This window comes from Aquarana catesbeiana, linkage group LG02 (assembly GCF_042186555.1).
Source record: "Aquarana catesbeiana isolate 2022-GZ linkage group LG02, ASM4218655v1, whole genome shotgun sequence".
In the NCBI taxonomy this organism is placed as follows: domain Eukaryota; kingdom Metazoa; phylum Chordata; class Amphibia; order Anura; family Ranidae; genus Aquarana; species Aquarana catesbeiana.
The window spans coordinates 420,249,341-420,269,887 of record NC_133325.1 but is presented as its reverse complement, the minus strand read 5'-3'; the positions used below and the strand labels follow the sequence as shown (position 1 = coordinate 420,269,887).

Genomic DNA, 20,547 nt, shown 5'->3' with positions numbered 1-20,547 from the left:
CAATGGTCCTAAAGAGGAATTTCTTTTCTTTTTTTTTTTTTTTTTTCTTTTTTCCATTTTCAGTGTAAAAATAAAAAGTAAATAATAAAAAAAAAAAAATTTAAAGCGCGCAGACGTGAACGCATACGTAAGTCGCGCCGGCCTATGAAAACAGTGTTCAAACTACACATGAGGTATCGCCACAATGAGAGCAAGAACAATAAGGCCTCATGTACATTGCTGCTGGTAAACGGACGTTTAGGAGCAGTTGGGCATTTTTTTTCAACTGCTCCTGAACCCTCCTCTGTTATCTTATCAGTACATGTACACTGGTTCATTTATAGTTGTTTCTAGGCAGTTGTGTTTAGAGGCTTTTTTTAGAATCCAAAAAAATTGCGTTCAGAAGCTGTGTTTAGAGGCATTTCAAATGCTAAACGCGGCAACTCACATTTAGCTGCGTTTTCGTTTACAGGCGTTTTTCATTTGAATTTTTTTTTTTAAAGAATTGTCAAACGCTTCTAGACGCAAGCGTGGCTAAACACGACTAAACGTGGCATGTAAACGTGGTTGAACAACTGTTTTTAGACACTGGTTTCTAGCTGTCAAGTTAAATCTTTCAGGAGAGGTTGAACAACGTCCCGTGTACAATAAGCCTAATTCTAGCACTAGACCTCCTCTAACTCTAAACATGTAACTTGTAGAAATGTTGCCTATCGAGATTTTTTGGGTTCGCCATTCCATGAGCAGGCGCAATTTTGAAGCATGACATGTCGTATCAATTTACTCGGCATAACATTATCTTTCACATTATAAAAAAATTGAAATTGGGCTAACTTTACTGTTAAGTCAAAGTGTACTTTTTTTCCCAAAAATTGGGCTTGTAAGACCGCTGCGCAAATATGGTGTAACAAGGTATTTCAACAACTGCTGTTTTAATCTTTAGGGTGTCTGAAAAAAAAATATATATATATTATGTTTGAGGGTTCTAAGTAATTTTCTAGCAAAAAAATGATTTTAACTTGTAAACAAGTAGTGGCCAAAAAGAGGCTCGGTCCTTAAGTGGTTAAAAAAATCTCCATGGGCGACGCTTTAAATGCCTTTACAGGTTACCTGTTTAGAGTTAGAGGAGGTCTAGCACTAGAATTATTGCTCTCGCTGTAAACATCCCTTGTTATAAAAATAAGGATGACAGGTCCTCTTTTTATGTAGAGATCTGCAGTCAAGACCCCACATCTCTCCTTTACCTATTTAAAAGCAAAAGATCAAAAACATTTTTTGATCTTTTGCTTTAATAAAAGTTGTTTACTTCTAGCCTGGACGCAAAGTGACGTAATGACGTGGCTCTGGTCCTCCAAGGCCATGGAGGCGATCAAAAAGGATCTACTCTTTGAATCGGCTCTGGGACCAGCCGGCCACTCCGTTGCATCATTTCTCGGGCAAGGCGGCGGAAACGGTAAGCACGAGAAACTTGGGGGGGGGGGGGTATCACCTCCTGTGCTTCTGACCGCGCTCCAGTGGCCCATGAGCAGCTTGGAACGCTTTCACTAGAAAGCCAGCCGCCGGCTGAAGAAAAAGCTACTGGGGTTATAGCTGATGGCTTTAGCCATAACCCCTGGCAAACCACTTCAAAGCTGCAATGTATATATGCAGTATCTCACAAGTGAGTACACCCCTCACATTTTTTTTAATGTATTTTATTATATTTTTTCATGCGACAACACTGAAAAAATTACACTTTGCTACAATGTAAATTAGTGAGTGTACAGCTTGTATAACAGTGTAAATTTGCTGTCCCCTCAAAATAACTCAACACACAGCCATTAATGTCTAAACCGCTGGCAAAAGAATTGAGTACACCCCTAAGTGCAAATGTCCAAATTGGGCCCAAAGTGTCAATATTTTGTGTGGCCACCATTATTTTCTTGGGCATGGAGTTCACCAGGAGTTCACTTCATGTTCCCCTCAATGAACTGTAGCTCCCCAGTGCCGGCAGCACTCATGCATCCCCAGATCATGACACTCCCACCACCATGCTTGACTGTAGGCAAGACATACTTGTCTTTGTACTGCTCACCTGGTTGCCGCCACACACATTTGATACCATCTGAACCAAATAAGTTTATCTTGGTCTCATCAGACCACAGGACATGTTTCCACTAATCCATGTCCTTGGTCTCATCTACAGAAGACAACCATGCAGACCAATTTGATGCAGTGTGCAGTGTATGGTCTGAGCACTGACAGGCTGACCCCCCCCCCCTGAAGCTGAGCACATGCACTCAATTTCTTTGGTCGACCATGGCGAGACCTGTTCTGAGTGGAACCTGTCCTGTTAAACCGCAGTATGGTCTTGGCTAGGGATGGGCCGAACGGTCCCCTGTTCAGTTCGGACCAGAACTTTCGAACATGCGAACGTTCGGACCTGAACACTGAACCCCATTAAAGTCCATGGGACCCGAACGTTGAATATCAAAAGTGCCCATTTTGAAGGCTTAAATGCAAGTAATTAGGCATACAATGGTTATAGAGGTCTGGGTCCTGCCCCGGGGGACATGGATCAATCAAGTTTGTGAAAAACGTCATTTTTAAATGAGCAGTGATATTTTGATTTTTAAAGTGAAAGCCTAAAAATGAAAAATTCCTTCCAGTATAGTGCCAGGGGGTCCCCTTAGTCTAACTGTAAAGTGGCAGATCTGTACCATGTCTAGAATCTGCTGCAGCAATAATTTTATGTATAAAGCCTAAAAAATGACATTTTTCCTGCAAGCTGCCTTTATTTTGCTCAGCAACAGCTGGGGAGCCAGTGTGTATGATGAGGCCACAATGTAGTGCACTGGGAACAAGATTAGAGATTTTTTCGATACATTCTGGTTTCACTTTGACTTTGGATAGAAGTAACGGGTGCGTTAAAATTGGTCTTTGGGTGTCTGTGGCGCCTTCCCACCGTAACCCTATAGCGATAATCTTGATGAAAGCAAGAATTTGCCTTGCTGTAAAAAAATTGCAATGATATGCACCTGTCAGACAGGTGCAGAAAAATTGGTCTTTGGGTGTTAATTGTGCCCATGAAACCTATACCAAAAACATTCTTCCAGATGAAATGAACACCCTCAAAGCTACGCAGCCTCGAAGTCCTGCAGAGATCCCACATTCCATTAAGACTTAATCAGTGACATCGGCATCAGGGCTTCATAGCTGGTAATCCAGGACTGATTCATTTTTATTTTTAATCAAACGGTCCACAGAGTCTGTGGACAGACGCGTTCTATGATCAGTAACGAAACCTCCTGCAGCACTGAATGCCCGTTCTGAAAGCACACTGGATGCAGGGCAGCCCAACAACTCAATAGCATACTGGGCAAGTTCTGGCCAGTGGTCTATTCTCATGATCCAGTGGATCGTCAGCTGGAAAGCTCTCTGTCTGTTTTGGCCCCGAGGTAAACGTCCACCATGTGATGCAGACGCTGCCGATGGGATGTGGAAGCTGACAGCCCTGGGCGGCAAGGACTAAAAAAATTCCGAAATGCCTCAATTGGGTGAATGCCTTCTCCAACACTCCTTTCTTGACCAATGGAAGACTCAAAACAACGTTTTAGACCACACTGTAACCTAGAGTCAGGAAAAACTTTCAATAAAATCCTTTGTGTCCTCAAGAGATTTTATCCTCTGCACTCTGTGGGGTCGGGATGAGTTCAGAGACTTTCCACTTATAACGGTGGTCAAGGAGGGTTGCCAACCAGTAATCATCCATCTCCTTTATGCCACGTATTCTTGGGTCCTTTCACAGGCTTTGAAGCATGGCGTTGCCCTTGCGCCTCAAATTTGCAGAGGCTTGAGAAGCAGACTCATCGGGGTCACTCAGGATGACAGTATCTGGAACTTCCTCCTCCCAGCAACGTACTACTCACAAGGGTCCTGGGGTTGGAAAGCCATCGCTTACAGATTGACGCATGTCTTCCTCTTCTTCAAAGCCTATGAAAGTGCCAGAATCCTCATCCTCCTCCCCTCTCTCCTCCTGTGTGTTCTGTGACATAGGAATGATGGTGTCTGCATAAAGTGGGCCTTGAGAGGAAAGGAAGTCCTCCTCTTCCTCCTGCTGCTCTGCCTCCAGTGCCCTGTCCATAATGCCACGCAGAGTCTGCTCCAGCAGGAACACAACAGGGATTGTCACTGATGCATGCACTCACTGCTCACCATTCTTGTGGCCTCCTCAAATGGTGACAATACAGTGCGTGCATCCTTAATGATCAGCCATTGGCGTGGAGAAAAAAGCCAAGGTGGCCTGAGCCTGTCATGCCGTACTGACACAAGTACTCGTTGATGGCCCTCTTCATGTATAGCCGTTGCAGTTTTCCCAAAGTTGAGTTCCACCTGGTGGGCATGTCACAAATCAGGCGGTTTACGGGCAGGTGGAATTCCCGCTGAATTTCAGCCAAATGAACACTGGCTGTGTATGATCGCCTGAAATGGCTACAAACTTCTGGCCTGCTTTAGTACATCTTGCACAACCAAATTGAGGACGTGCCAGGCATGGCACATGTGTCAATATTCCCTGTCTAAGGGTGGACAGGAGGTTTGAGCCATTATCGGACACCACCATTCCTGGCTCCAGCTGGCGTGGTGTGAACCACCTCTGGGTCTGTCCTTGCAGAGCTGCAAGAATCTCTGCTCCGGTGTGGTTCTTGTCCCCTAAACACATCAGCTGAAGCACTGTATGGCACCTTTTAGCCTGACTCTGGGAAAAGCCCATTGAACGCTTAGGGGGTACCTGATGTTCATAGGACAATTCTGCAGAGGAGGGCATGGGGGTGGCAGAGGTGGAGGGGGTAGAGCTCACATGTCTTGCATCATCATCACCACCAGCTGTATTGGAGACGTGGGGGCACAACAAGCTGCAACACTGAGCCCTGTCCTGCATTCTTTCGAGTTGCAAGCAGCGTTGCCCAGTGTGCTGTGAACGAAATATTTAGTCACTGCCCATGCTTGCTGGACCACGTGTCAGCAGTAAGGTGGATTTTACGGCTGACTGCCTTGCCCAACGATGCCAGAACATTCCCTTCCACGTGATGGTAGAGAGATGGAACGGCCTTACTTGAATAGTAGTATCGACTGGGAACCTGACATTGTGGTACAGCACATTGTGCAAATTCACGGAAGGGGGCAGAATTCACCAGGCTGAAAGACAGGAGTTGGAGAGCCAACAGCTTTGATAAGCTTGCATTCAGGCGCTGGGCATGTGGGTGGCAGGGACTGGTTTTTTTTTTTTTTTTTTTTTTTGCGCTGCAGAAGATGGGGCAGAGAAATTTGCCGGCTACAGTCTACAGCTGGTGGTGTGCTGCTGGTAGATGAGCTGCTAGGACCTTGGACACCCTGTGCTATACCATCATCCCTGTCAGTGGAGGCTGCTGAAAGGTAATGACTCGGTATTGCAGGGGCAGACTGAAGTGGGTAAGGAGGAGGAGGAGGGACAGATTTGTGTGTGTGGATTTTAGGTGCTCTTGCCATCGGGCTGAGTGGTTGGACGTTAAATGCCTTGTTAGGCATATTGTACCCAAATGGTTGGTGTTTTTGCCACGTTTGATGTGCCTGTGACACAGTTTGCAGATAGCAACAGTGCGATCTGCTGCAGATGTACTGAAAAAGGCCCAGACAGCTGAGCTGTGGGGAGTGGGCCAGGGGATAATTGCTGCAGAATGTGATGGAATAGTGGCTGCTCTCTACTCTTGATGCCGACCTCCTTGGGGTTGTGCCGCCTCACCTTCAGTTTTTTCCTCTGCTCTATTTGGCACCCAAGTCACATTAGTGACTTCATCATTCTTCATCTCCTCCATGATTCTTCATCTCCATCTTCATCTCCACCACTGGAGACAACTTGGCAATAGGCTGCGGCTTGGGAACATGAATGCCAATTTGTCTACCAGTGTTACCCCTCTCTCTAGGCTCATGTTCCTGTCATCCTCAACCGCACAACCAGCATCTGAATCCAGTAATGGCTGGGAATCATCAAGGAGCAAGTGGCTGACGCTGTTGTCAAATAACTCAGCTGACTCCTCAATGACTGATGTTGGGGCTATGGCAGGAATAGATGTGGACAAGGAGGCAGGTTTATCCACTCTGGCAACTGCAGGGGACTGCATACTTGTCTCTGCTTGTGTGACAGAGGATGAGGAAGGTTTAGTAAGCCAGTCCACCACCTCCTCTGCATGCTGTGGCTGGATAGCAGGGGCATACTCACTAAACAGAGGAAATGATGCCCTGCCTGAGGACTGACCACCACGTCCACCTTTGCCTGTGGACACATTTGTTGTTGGCCCCCTTACAGTGCCAAAGGAACCTCTGCCTCTCCTTGTTCTCCCACACATTATTGGGAGGGAGGGGGCGGTGCTTATTAACAAATGTAAAGGAGAAGTTGAAATCTTTACGTAGATGCACTTTAATCAAGGTAAAGAGGTGTTTGGTGCCCTTTAATTTGAGTACTCGCACTACACAGACACACACCACGTATACAATATAATCTACTGCAATATAATGTGCCAAACGTACAGTGATGCTCAGAACTATATGGCGTTAAACTGGCAGTAACGCACGCAATACGTTATGGCATTAAACTGGCAGTAACGCAATCAAATAGACTGTGTTCAACTGTCACTACACTGATGCCATCTGAACTGTCCCTACTCTAGCTATATACTAATATCAAGATTACTGACACAGTCTCACTACACTACACTGAAACTATCTGAGCAGTCCCTACTCTAGCTGCACACTATGAAAAGCTGAATGATGGTCCTCCTCACTACACTCACACTATCCCTAGACTGACACTAAACTAATATTCTACCCTGACAATTGAAGCAAAATAGCACAGTATAGCATTTTCTGGGGAAAATTAGTGCAAATGTGATTGCAAAGTGCGCAGTATATTAGCCTTTAGAAAATCAACCCATTGAGTCCGTTATTGATGGTAGAGAGTTTTTACCTCACCTAACCCCTATCTCACTTCCCTATTAAATGGGGCTCACCCACCATACAGATATGATCTGTTTGCCTCCTCAGAGCATCATCTACTGCAGATCCTTCACCTTGTGGCAGACCCTCCAGCTCTAAGCCTACCAAACCTGCTAAAAAACTTCCTTTTGAATTAAAGGGTGAAGGGGTTGGACACTGCCATGGGGAACATGCACCAAAGCAAACATTTTAAAAAATCTGTGTGGCTGGGAGCAGTGATTTAGTAATGATTATATTTTAACATTACACATTGAAAACTCCATTAAATAACACACTTCAGGAATGCCCTAATCCTGCTTGTGAAATGGCACATCTGTGTGGCATATACAACCTACAACAGCAAAACTGACATTTTACAAAAGGTGTGTTTAACCACTTGACCCCCTTCATGACCAGGGCATTTTTTGCTATTTCTTTTCAATCTTAGTTTATTTCAAAAGCAAGAAGATAAAGGATATAACAGAGAAATACCATTCTTTACAGTATAACAGCACAAACATTATACATAGAGTAGCGAGGTGTACCATAACCATACATATTCAGGAATGATCATTCTGACATGTATCTTTCGTTGAATTACTGGTATATCACATTGTACAAAGAGATCTTTGATATAGGAGAGGGATAACATGCGAGTGGGAACCAACATATGTTAAACCTTGCGGTTTCGTGTGTTAGTGTTATCTGAAGGTCCTTTTCATCAAATTAGAATGTTGTAGGGATCATGTATTCACCTATTATAGATATTCAAATCATTTTAACTATTCTGGGTATAGGATCTTTAGTTATATGCATGAGTTATTGGTTCAGTACTTAATAAAAAGAAAACAGAGAGAAAGTTGGAAATGAGATCGTGTGTAGAAGTAAGGGATGGTTCCTGAGGTGTTAGGCACCCCAGCATGGTTAATCGGTGGGTAAGGGTGGGATATCTCTGACCCATAGGGAGAAGTCATCAGAGTAGCGAAACATTGACCATGAGGCCCAGGTGGTGTAAAACTGTTCCTCCTTCCCCGCTTCCTGTGCCAACAGACGCTCTAGATCTCTTATCTGATCCACTTCGACAGCCCATTCTCCCAAGGAAGGCATATCTACCGTTTTCCAATGTCGTGGGATCACTGTCCTAACTGCTGCCAGAAAGTGGCGCAGTACATCTTTTTTAATCGACTTGAGGGGGCCCGGGAGCATAGATAATAGGGCTATCTCTGGTGTGGGCTTAATTGATGTCGCCATCAGCCTGCTGTATAGGTCAAATACCTTTTGCCATAGTTTCCAGATTGGAGGGCAAGCCCACCAGATGTGAAGCATTGTCCCGCTAGAGGACAAGCATCTCCAACAAATGTCTATCAAAGAGGGGTTAAACCGTTTGATAGTCACTGGACATCTGTACCACCTCGTTAATAACTTAAACCCTTTTTCTTGGGTCTTAGTTGCCAGGGAAATCCTATGCGTTAGGATAAAGCTTTTTTGCCAATCAGTGGGGGAGATGGAGTGTTGCAGCTCCGTTTCCCATTTCTGTGTATATGTTGGGAGGTCAGGGGCAGATACGTTCAGTAGTAGGGAATATAACAGTGATACTACATGTGTTGGTGGGTTCGGTTGTAAGAGCAGCTCGTCAAAGTCTGATGTCATCTAGGATCTCTGAGATGGAGGGGAAAGTGCGTATGTATGACATTATTTGACTCCTTTGTAGCCACATTGTTGAGGGCCCTAAGTCCGTCCGCATTTTTTGCTATTTAACACTGCGCTGTTTAACTGGCCATTGCTCAGATATGCAACACTGTACAGAAACCAAAATTTGATTTTTTTTTTTTTTTGTGGTATTTGTTCGCCACTGGGTTTTTTATTTAGATTATATATACATAAAATCTAGAATATTTTTATTTTTATTTTTATTTTTATATATATATATATATATATATATATATATATATATATATATATATATATATATACTTTGTTATAAACATATCCAGTAAAATCAAATTTCTTCATAAATTTAGGCCAACGTGTATTCTGCTACATGTCGCAAGTGCTGGCAATAATTAGGACTAATCCTGCTAACACTGTTTGGGGACACGATTTCTGATCGTGATTAAGATACTTATCTTTACAGACACTATACTAGTAATGGCGGTGATCAGCAACTTAGTGTGGCTTTGATAGTGTGGTGTGCAATCTGGCACTAACTGACACTGGCTAGAAGGCACACTACTGGACACTGATGTCGCTAGCAACACTAATACAGTGATAATACTGTACACATGACATTGGCTGGGTGACAGTGATCAGGAGAGCAGTCAAGGGGTTAACTGTGTGCCCATCAAGTGTGTATGTGCTGCTTTTACTTGGAGATCTGGCTGGGTCTCTCCTTGCTTTCAATTCTGAACCGTAACTGATGGCAGGGAGAAATCTAGCCAGATCTGTCAATTGTGTTTACCAAGTACACTGCACCGTACGGGTATGTCGCAGTACCTGTGACTTCCACGCACCAGCAGTAAATGTACTGCTGGAGGTCAGCAGCCACTTTGTTCTGTTTGTAAACAAAGCAGCCAGGGGATTTCAATCTTATACCATACCTTTATCCTAAATGAGGCTCTGGTATGAATATTTAAGGGGAGCCCCTAAACAGGAAAAAATAGGATGGTGGTCCCCTCTTTCATTCCAGGCCCTTCAGGTCTAGTATGATTTTTAAGAGGAACCCCACCCCCAAAACAGTGATCTATACATACTACATACACTTTAGGCTTAGGAATTATATTTTATTGTATTCATTTATTTGCAATTTGGCCTGAGATTTACCCTTTTTTTTTTCATGGTATTCCAAGCAAATGTGATCGAGTTTTAGTTGAGATGCAACATTTTGTAGTATACAAGACGCTGATCATTCACCTAAGCAACATTCCGCTATTCCTCACACTATAAATACACATGCACTTGCATCCTTTTCATCCACCAATTCTGCTTTTTTTACTTACTAAACAACTTGAATTTTTTTTTCCAGGCTGGAACAAGATGTAAAGAAGTTAAAAGCAGATTTGCAGGGCAGCAGGCAAATTGAACAGGATCTGCGAAGTCAGATCAGTGTACTCACAAGCACAGAGCGGGGAATTCGAAATGAAATAGGGCAGCTCAGACAGGAGAATGAGCTGCTACAAAATAAGTAAGTCGTCTTTCAGTAAGAAACATTGTAACTGTTTCCCATCACTGGATAATTAAATGTTGTGTTTTTTTTTTTTTTCTCTCAGATTGCATAGCGCAGTTCAGATGAAACAGAAAGACAAGCAGACGATCAGTCAGCTAGAGAAGAAGCTAAAAGCAGAGCAGGAAGCTCGAGCGTTTGTAGAGAAGCAGCTTATGGAGGAGAAGAAACGAAAGAAATTAGAAGAAGCCACAGCAGCCAGAGCAGTTGCTTTTGCTGCAGCCAACAGGTAGTTTTGTATTGCCACGTGTAAAAATTAGAATAAGGGTTACATGTGGTAGGTTTTATTTTAGGATGTTTATTTTTGTAAGCTAGGTTTTCTCAGATGCCTCTTTATGAATGCTGTTTTTTGTTACTTTTTTTTTTTTTTTTTTTTCACCAGAGGTGAATGCACAGAAACATTAAGAAGTCGGATCAGAGATCTGGAGAGTGAATGTAAAAAGCTGTCAATAGACATGAAAGTTAAAGAAGACCAGATAAGGGATTTGGAACTAAAAGTTCAGGTATTGCACCTTTCAATTATGCATATGGTTGGTATGTCCTCACCAGGTAGTAATGGCAGATCACTGCAGAATTCCTGGAGATGGATAAATGGGGGCACGAGTCCCTTAGCCCCCATCCACACTGAATCCGACTTTCAAATCGTACGACTTTACTTGAGGTCAGTGCGACTTGGCTGACATCTGTGTGACTTCATGCACAGATGTCTATGCAAGTTGCACCTGAAATCGTGAAAAAATAGTGCAGGAAACTTTTTTCAAATTGGTGCGATGCCACAGTCAGTTGCACCAATTTGAACTATTCCATTGCCATCCATATGGTGTAAATGGGGGCTTAGCGCTTGTTTTTCAGGCAGTGTTGCCCTGCTGTTTAGGGGTTGTAATTGCTACTCCCATACATTCATTGTGTGTTAATTTCAGCTTGAGCTGCTCAACTCTGTAAACAGGCTTTTTGCATCAGTGGAAAAAATAAGAAACTGGGAAATACAATGCAAAATATTAATATGCAGCATTTCATCTTTACCAAACAAAAAATATTTTTAAAATTTTTGTTTTAGTCCTCCTGACTATACAAAATCACTGCACATATACACCCTTTAAATATCCTAAAGCTATTTTGGGATGGGATTCTAATGTTTTCAGGTCAGACAAAATGATTGTCTCTTTTTAGAGCACACACAAGTAAATGTAAAACTTATTCAGTTATGATTTGTGGCACAATTTCAAGCCATACTTGGAAAGTACAGAAATGTGATGGTGTCAAAAAACTGACACCGGCCATAGAGCCTTAGATGTATCCTTTCAAGCTACTGCTGTGTTAGAAAATCAAAAGCAGGATCTTATTGCTTCCTGCAGGAAACTGAGTTCTGTTACAGAATGTTTGTTTAAATGTGAGATTTTATTATGTGGCAGCCTAGAAGTTTGGGGGCACAGCTAGCCCCAACTTGCAGACTGCCGACTGACACAATGAGGGGATATTTACTAAAGCTGGTGCGCACAGAATCTAGTGAAGCTGTGCATGGAAACAAATCGGCCTCTAACTTCAGCTTGTTCAATTAGGCATTGACATTAAAACCTAGAAGCTGATTGGTTACTATGCACAGCTGCACTAGATTCTGTGTGCTCCAGTTTCAGTAAATCACCACCATGTTTTCATTCTATCTATGTCCATTCTATGTCCACTAGTTTCAGTTTATAAAATTTTATTCTGGGATCTGATATGAAGACATTGCTTTCCTGTATAACAGCAGCTTTGGGGATTGTGTTCCCCAGTCATCTTTATTTTTTTTTTCTCTATGCCCATAATTGTATTTGGTAAATTTGTTTATTCCAGGAGCTACGAAAGTACAAAGAAAATGAAAAAGATACAGAGGTGTTAATGTCTGCACTTTCAGCCATGCAGGATAAAACACAGCACTTAGAAAACAGCCTCAGTGCAGAAACAAGAATCAAGCTCGATTTGTTCTCCGCACTAGGTGATGCAAAAAGACAGCTGGAGATTGCCCAAGGTAACTGGTGCCTTACTACAAGTTTACTGTTTCATATGACTACTTTCTCTTTGACAATATGAAAAAACTCTATATATCACTTTACTCTGATATAATACAATGCTTACTGCTTGTAGCATTCTTAGACCTCATGCACACTGGACGTTTCCCCAGCTCCTCTAAATGCCTTTCTCTTGACAGGAGAAAAGCCGCTTAAAACGTGCCTAAAGCCGCATTTTTCAAGCACGTTTAGGCATGTCAAGCATTTGGTCATTCAATTTATTCCATTGGCCATAATTTTGGCCATTGAAATGAAGGAATGCTCAAGCGCTAAACGTGTCTAGCGTTTAGGTGCCACGTGCTGTTTTTCTGCTCAAATGCTTTTTTCCCCAAACTCACAAATGATGTTTTTTTTTGCCAGCCTCTCAACGCTGCTCTACCAATGACCGTAAACATCTGTGTGAATGGCCACATAGAGGGGCATTTAGAGGTTGGGGGAAAAAATGCCCTTTAAAATAAAAAAAAAAAAGCAGCTTTTAACTCCCAGTGTGTGAGGCCTTAGTGTCATGCGACATGTGTGTTCTGTTTTTGTAAGTTTAGGGTTTTTAGGCTTCTTATGCAAGGGGTTCTGAAAAAGTGGCAGAGTGTCAAAATATATTTGGTATTGATATTCAGATTGACTTGATCCTAGCATTGGCTGTGTTTTGGTTTTTCGCATATTTTTATATATCCATCTCTGCATATTTGTATCTGGAACAAACATGCAGAAAGTGATGTCAGGCTGCTGGTGCCCATTCTTTCCAGTCAGCGACCCATTCTTGAAAGAACTTTATTGACTACCCCTTCTGAATAGGCTTGTTGTATGACTGTTGTACTGATTGATGTGCCCCAATAAATTGAGTCACTATCAGAAAAAAAAGTATGTAGCTCAAGAGTTTAATTTCATTCATACTTCCCGATCAGAATGGTTTCTCCCAGGTCTAGGCCTCAAAGTATTGAAGTTAAAGCCAGGGAACTAGAATTTTCAGAGCTCTGTCAATGGCAGCTGACATATTTCTCAACAGTTGCTTGAGATTGAACACAACACTTTGTTGACTGTATTTGTGTAAAAAAAAAAAAAAAAAAAAAAAAATCGCTGCTTGACTATAAGCCAAATAGCCAATAATTGATTACACTATCGTAATGAAGAGGTCAGGGGTCCTAGTGATGACCTTAGCTAGTGTGTGTAGTATAAAATTGACACGTGTTGTGAAAGTTAGATTTTGGGACATTGTCACTTTGACTGCCAATCATGTCTTTCAAGTGTTTGCCTGAATGTGCAAACAGTTGTCATTCTGTATGGTATTAATAAACGAGAACATTATTAAAATTTTTGACCAAAGTTCAATGGTGTGAATATTTGGCCTATAGATCAAGCCAAATGAATAAAAATTTGTCAGAGATTCACCTAGTAAAAATTCTGTTCCATGGCATCCAACATCTCTTCTTAAAACAAAAAAAAAATACTTCCACCCTATGTAAGAAAGAGTGAATGTTACAAATTTTAATATAAAAAAAAAAACCCACCTTCTCCCAGAGCCAACAAACACTAGACTTGTGGGCTGGTATCCCCTTGGCAAGGAATCTGCAAGCAAGCAGTCTCCCTGCTATGCTGGTACCGGCTCTTATGCCCTTTATTATCTTGGGGTAGGGTGCTTTGGGTGTCTCCAACCCAAAGCTTTTGGTTTCTGGTGCTAAGGGGCACAATGCTCATAAGCACTCATAGTGCCAACAAGAGGGAGAGGGTGCTTATGTACCATCTTTCTGCTTCTCACTGGTGAGTTTGTTTTAGAAGTCCCTTTTGATAGCACAAGGGGTCAAAGAGCCCAATGCCTGTCAGCATTAAGTATCAGTGCTTTGGGAGGCCTGGCAAACATGTATGCTAATGTAAATAGCGTGGATGTGACTGCTGGGATGATCTGAATCCTGTTGAATCTCACTAACTTTATTCACAGTGTGAATTGCCTAGTAAAAAAAAAAATCATAAATGTACTGAAATGTAAAGACGGTTTTAATTATTAAAAAAAAAAAAATGGTGGCAACTCTCGTGGTAAACCCTCAGTTTGAGTGATTTGCGTTGGGAAAGATATTTTTTTCTTTTGAATCTGAGTGTTTTATTTTTGGTTGGTTATTTTTTTTTTCCCTCCACAGGTCAAATACTTCAGAAAGATCAAGAAATCAAAGACCTTAAACAGAAGATTGCAGAAGTAATGGCTGTAATGCCCAGCATTGCTTACACTGCAGGGACAAGTACCCTAAGCCCCGTTTCCCCACACTATTCTTCCAAGTTTGTGGAAACTAGCTCATCTGGGCTGGACCCTAATGCATCAGTTTACCAGCCACTCAAGAAATGAATGCCAGCTGCCATCAATCCACTCAGTCCCCCATGAGTTTTGTCTGATTGGAGTCAACATGCAAAAGCATCTGTTGCAATTAAAGATGGAATTGTATTACAAGAACTGCATTTGTTGTACCTTAAACTGAAAAAAAACAAAGCTGATAACATCATGTTGTGATAGGATGAGCGCAGTGTTTTTTTTTTTCCAGTTTTTTTTTTTTTTTTAATAAACCTCACAGAATTTTGCAGTTCATCATATAGTGGCTACACATGATTCACATGCGTTTTAATTCATTACCATATTTTTATTATACATCTGTGTTTGCAGTAATTTTGGTTACCGAAGGAATTTATAAACCACATCAAACATACTTGAGGGAATATTTTCTCGTTTTTGGAGAATATGAAATGCTTTAATGAAACCTAAACACATGATGCTTAATCCTTTTCCTTTCTTAAGGTATTTTTTTTTGGTTTCCCTCTCAACCCTCTAAAAATATTGGTTTCTATGAGTTCTGCTTCCACCAGGAGTAAGAGATAAAGGGTGCTGCTGCACAAACATGGCTTAACTATTTATATTCTTGCTACTTTGGCTGACATTCGCAAACCCATCCCAATCACGTTTAAGTGTTTTCTTATGCATTTCAACATATGGGAGAACATGCAGTTGAACACATTCTATGCATTGTGACACCATTGACACACCCCTCAGTGTTGCAGTGAAGCACATTCAGAAAATCTACAGCTACAATATGGGAAAGTGCTATTCTGTAGCCAAAGCTGTCAAGTGTGGAAGCACTGGAGAAAACAAGGTGTCATATTTGACCCTCAGATTGCTGCTGGCCTAATATGTTCATTAGGCCAGAGCTTGCCAAATAAGTCATTTTGTGTAGTGGTGTTCATGCTTAACATGATACCATTGAAGAACCACTGCTTCATCTTAGATGGTTTGTGTACATTTAGATCCAGCAGAAGGTCTGGCATGTTTTTACCAGCAGTACAATGATATGAACAAATCATCTTTGGTGATTCATGTTTCTGCTACTGCAATCCTAAAAATGGCTGTTACATTTCAAAAATACGCTAATAATTCAACACATTCCTATAAAACCACACTCCTTTCCAGAGCTGTCCCACCATAACTCAAAACTGAGGGAAGTACATGACTTGTAAACCTGCTGCCACGAGATGGGAATGCTACATGCATGTGCCTGATTGCTGTCTAAGAAGTGTAAATCCTTCCAGTTATGTCCTTGTCATCTTGCTATTTTTGTGGTTTTTATTCCTAAAAGTTGTAATCAAAACAGAGGGCAAACAGCATGCCTTTCTTTTATTGGTTGCCAATGAAAGCGTCTTCATTTTACTACCTCCCATCTTTAATTTTTTTTAATGTGTACTGCACTGTCCTCCCTTTTATTCATTTTTTTTTTTTCTTTTAACCAATGAAAGGTTCATTAGGAATATTCCTACATCGAATGTAAACTTTAAAACCATCCTTTTATCATTTTTTCCTTATGGGGAAAACATGATTTCTGTTGGTGTCCTTTTTGTAGAGCTCTTCCTGTACAACCAAAAACAAATGATTGTTTACGAACTACACTCTCAGTTAATACTATGCAATGATCAGCAACATTCCCAGGTCAATGTATATGGGGGAAAAATAAAGGAAGCTTTTCGGTGTGAGGTAATGTTATAAAAAAAAAAGTCTTTACTAAAGAAGAGTACAATTTTTATGCCAGTTAGTTCATTGCATCCCCATTGTTTTTCTGGGAGTAAAATAAAAATGACATGGCTTACAAGTGATATTAGAAAACTTAAGGGCAAGTCCACCCAATGTGGAAAATTCATTTTTCAGTAAAATCTTTCTGGGACTCCATGCAGAGCTCCATTAAGTGCAATTCAAGCACTGCTTGTTACTACTTTTCCGACTGCATCTGGTAGTCAAGCGTCATACTCTTCTTTCATTCCTGTGGCAAATTCACTGGACATCACTTGAGCAGCCTAGCATGGTAGAAATAAAATGAGTTGGTGGTGCAAGAGTGCTCTAAATGATGGCTCATGTCCGTGCATCATCAGAGGTAAGCAGTATGTTTGGAGGGCTTTTACTATAACATAGGAATTGAAGTCAAAATCTACAACTACAATTCTTACTGATTTAATAGGACAAGTCTTTTTCAGAAACCAACTACCTGGACTTAAAATAAAATGTTAGGGTGGATCGGTCTTTTATGTCTAGAAAAGTCCAGCATACAGAGAGACCACATAAGTAATATTTCAGTGTGACAAAGGTTAGGGTTACCAAATTGGAAAACCATCTTTGTGCAATATATATTTTATAAGATTACATGATCTTTGGTCTCTGGAATATCCCTTACTTGGGTGTCTGTCTGAATTGCCTCTTTGCCAAGCTCCTCTGACCCATTTTACGACAATATAACTTTCCTAAATATACCGGTAAGTGTGGTGAAGAATGGGTGCTAATTGATAAAGTTATTTTTGCTTTGTTATAAACTTCAATAATGCTGTGTACACACGACTGGACTTTCGACGGACTGAATCACTTAGGACTTTTCGATGGACATCCGTCGAATCGGACTTGTCTAGATACAATCACACCAAAGTCCGACTGATTTGACCGTGATGACGTACAACCGGACTAGAGTAAGGAAGTTCATAGCCAGTAGCCAATAGCTGCCCTAGCGTTGGTTTTCGTCTGTCGGACTAGCATACAGACTAATCTGTCAGAAAGATTTGAAACATGTTCTAAATCTAAAGTCCGTCACATTTTCGACAAAAGGTCCGATGAAGCCCACACACGGTCGAATTGTCTGATGGATTCGTTCCATCTGACAAGTTTGGTCAAAAAGTCCAGCCGTGTGTACACGGCATAAGACCATGTTTTGAATAGCAAGTTTCCCAACGAGTGTGTTGTACCCCAGAAACACCAGCTGGGCACATGCCTTTATTAAGAGAAATGTGTAGTATGCAGTAACTCATAGTAACATGTTGGGAATAAGTTCATGAAACTTTAAGCTCACGTTTGCCTGCCATGCTACTGCCCTGTTTCCTCTCTATTTAAGGCTTTTAAATAAGCCTGAGAACCATTGGATGGCTAGGTACTAAAGTTAATGTTCATTAATGCTTTAAGTACCCTATTAAAAGACATTTTTTTGTTACAGTAAGAGAATGAACGTTTTGGAATATTGAGAATGCCTGCAATGGACCAAATCTCCTTATTACTGTGGGTATAGTCTTTGTGTTAAGGGGAACGAGATTGTGGTGGTTTTGATTGTTAGTAGATCTGTGAAGTATTTCTTACTATTGGTGTTTCTAGTGGAATGGGTCTCGTTCAGTGCCTTGAGAATAGACTGTTAATGGTTAGCTCTTGGGATTTACTTTTCTTTCTTAATTTGAGGACCTTTGCAAAAATATTCTATTTTGTACTCGCTGAAAGCTACAGTGAAAGAAGGTCCTACTGGAAAGTTGATGTCAGACAAACACTTTTCAGAATTGTGCTAGCAGTAAAACAAAGCTGAAAAAAAAAATTGCTCGCTCTTGCTTTTATACCTTCAGATTTTTGATGGCGTGCCTATAAACATAGCACATGTATTGCCCAATCCAGTTTTTTTTTTTTGTTGGACTTGCAATTGTGAGATCTTCCCCACCATTAGATTGGTGCTGGGAATGTTAGACTATTGGTCCCCTCCTTTTTTTTTTTTTTTTTTTTTTTTTTTTTTTTCACTCTTTAACATACATGCTTGTGGTATCAGAACATGTACGTTAATAATTTAATAAAAGTTTACCAGCGGTAGCTTTGCAGTCAGACTGTCCAACCACCACATAACTTATGTAGCTGGCTTCATAATTGTGAGGCATGTTCTTATTTCACGTCCACCTTCCAAGATTGAAGCACTTGCTTGCACGCACTAGAACTGGTGGCGTATGCTCTAGTTTTAGGCTAAACAATGGTGGGAAATAATGGTTTTTGAATTTTATTAGAATAAATATTTTTTTTATCAAGGGTGGCTAAAGCACTATGCAAAAAAATGCTTGTCTGACCTCACCCTTTCACCACCACAGACTTTACAGTTGGTCTCCTTTTGAAGCAATTATATTGAATTATGGAAAACTTAAATTTAGTTCTAGGTGATAGTTTTAGTTTCTGTTGGTCTTCTCCAGGCCTGGTCATGTTTTTTGGAAATAATTATTTGGATTGGCTAGGCTAAATATATCATTACAACAGGCTAAAACAGTAACCAAATACAAAGAAAAGATCCAGAGAATAAAGATTTTAGACCGCCCGTTGTGCCAAGGATTTATCAGACTTGAAAGAAGAAACTTCACTGGAACACATTATATTAATTCTCACTCTTACACTAATCCTAGAAAGAGAACAATAATGGTCTCAAAATCTAATATACAAATTACATTTTATTTTTAAGATCAGTATTTTGAAATTAAGCAAAGACTTCTGTACTGTCATGGGGTCCTCAATTCAACATAAAGTAGAAGTATTCTCATTCTTTCTGTTTGGATTAAACCTCCTAGTTTTTAGCAAGATGTGTATTTGCCATCATTTTGCATTCTATACCATCTTGTATTGCTGTCACCATTAAAGTGTTACACAGATGTCTCATAGTTTTTCCCAGCTTTGTGCAAAACATGGAAAATCATTGACTTTTGTTTTTTAAAAGTTCCCCAACATTTTTTTTTTTCTTGCTGCCTGAGAGGTTCATTTTGTTAATCGCCCAGTCTTGGCTGCAATTCATTTTTTTTCTGTGGGGTTTACAATTAATAAACATTTTCTTGCAGATATCCTTTGTTTTGTTATATGTGCTGTAATACTCTCACATTTTTAAAAAATGTTTGAAAAGTCAAAACTCAAAATTAAACATTTAGATTAATACACGGTTTCAATTCTACCTAAACAGCATTTTTTTTTTTTAGTGAAGTGTTGCAGTACTCCAGTACCAATTTGTTAAAGAGGGAGTCGACCTTAAAAAAAAAAAAAAAATATATATATATATATATAAAGCCAGCAGCTACAAATACTGCAGCTGCTGACTTTTAATAAATGGACACTTACCTGTCCTGAAGTTCAGCGATGTCGGCAGCCGAAGCCGATCAATCTCTCGGCTGCTACCGCTGCCATTCTCTGTGAGGGAATCAGGAAGTGAAGCGTTGCGTCTTCACTTCCCGGTTCCCTACTGCGCATGCGTGAGTCGCGATGCGCGTCCTAAGTGGTCCCTGCTATCTCCTGGGACCTGTGTGTTTCCCAGGAGACAGCGGGTGGGTGCGGGAAGGGGCTTGACTCCCGCGGGAGTCTATTCCAGGAAGTGGGTGCAAATACCTGTAGAAGACAGGTATCTGCACCCCCTCCCCCCTGAAAGGTGCCAACTGTGGCAACGGAGGAATCAGATGAGCGGAAGTTCCACTTTTGGGTGGAACTCCGCTTTAATCTTAGAACTTAAAGTGGTTGTAAAGCCTCAGGTTTTTCACCTTAATGCATTTTATGCATTAAGATGAAAAACCACCTGTGCTGCAGCTCCCCCCAGACCCTGCTTTTTCTTACCTGAGCCTGATCCAGTGACATGCACAAGCGCAGTGGCTCCAGCCACTGTCTCTTCTCATTGGACAGATTGATAGCAGCAGGAGCCATTGGCTCCCACTGCTGTCAAACAATTCCAGTGACATGGGAGCGGGGCCGAGTCCTGCTGTCTGTGTCGATGGATGCAGCAGCAGGACTTGAAAGCAGGCTTTCCTTGGGGGCACTCGATGAAGAGGAGGGGCCTGGAGTGCCAGCAGGGGATCTGGGCTTTACAATCACTTTAATAAGAAAATGCTCACCGCACCCGAATGTGACCTAACCAGCAGCGATATATAGCATTAACTAACTTGGCAAAAATATGTGTAAAATTATACCGTGATATAATTAATTTATACAACTTTAGAACTTTTGCTTGTGAAGAAGCAAATGAGTTAAAAACAAAATAAACA

General features: G+C 41.2%; 1 protein-coding gene across 2 annotated transcripts in view; it reads left to right on the top strand.

The window, feature by feature from the left end:
• MACO1 (macoilin 1) overlaps positions 1-14,921 on the top strand; it is a 105,737-nt gene extending 90,816 nt beyond the window's left edge. For both annotated transcript variants that reach the window (XM_073615459.1, XM_073615458.1), the window contains 5 exons: positions 9,989-10,147; positions 10,233-10,415; positions 10,569-10,689; positions 12,020-12,194; positions 14,364-14,921. In XM_073615459.1, coding sequence (XP_073471560.1) covers positions 9,989-10,147; positions 10,233-10,415; positions 10,569-10,689; positions 12,020-12,194; positions 14,364-14,566 — 841 coding nt within the window. In that variant the 3' untranslated portion in view covers positions 14,567-14,921. The remainder of the gene's footprint in view (positions 1-9,988; positions 10,148-10,232; positions 10,416-10,568; positions 10,690-12,019; positions 12,195-14,363) is intronic.
• Positions 14,922-20,547: the final 5,626 nt, after the last annotated feature.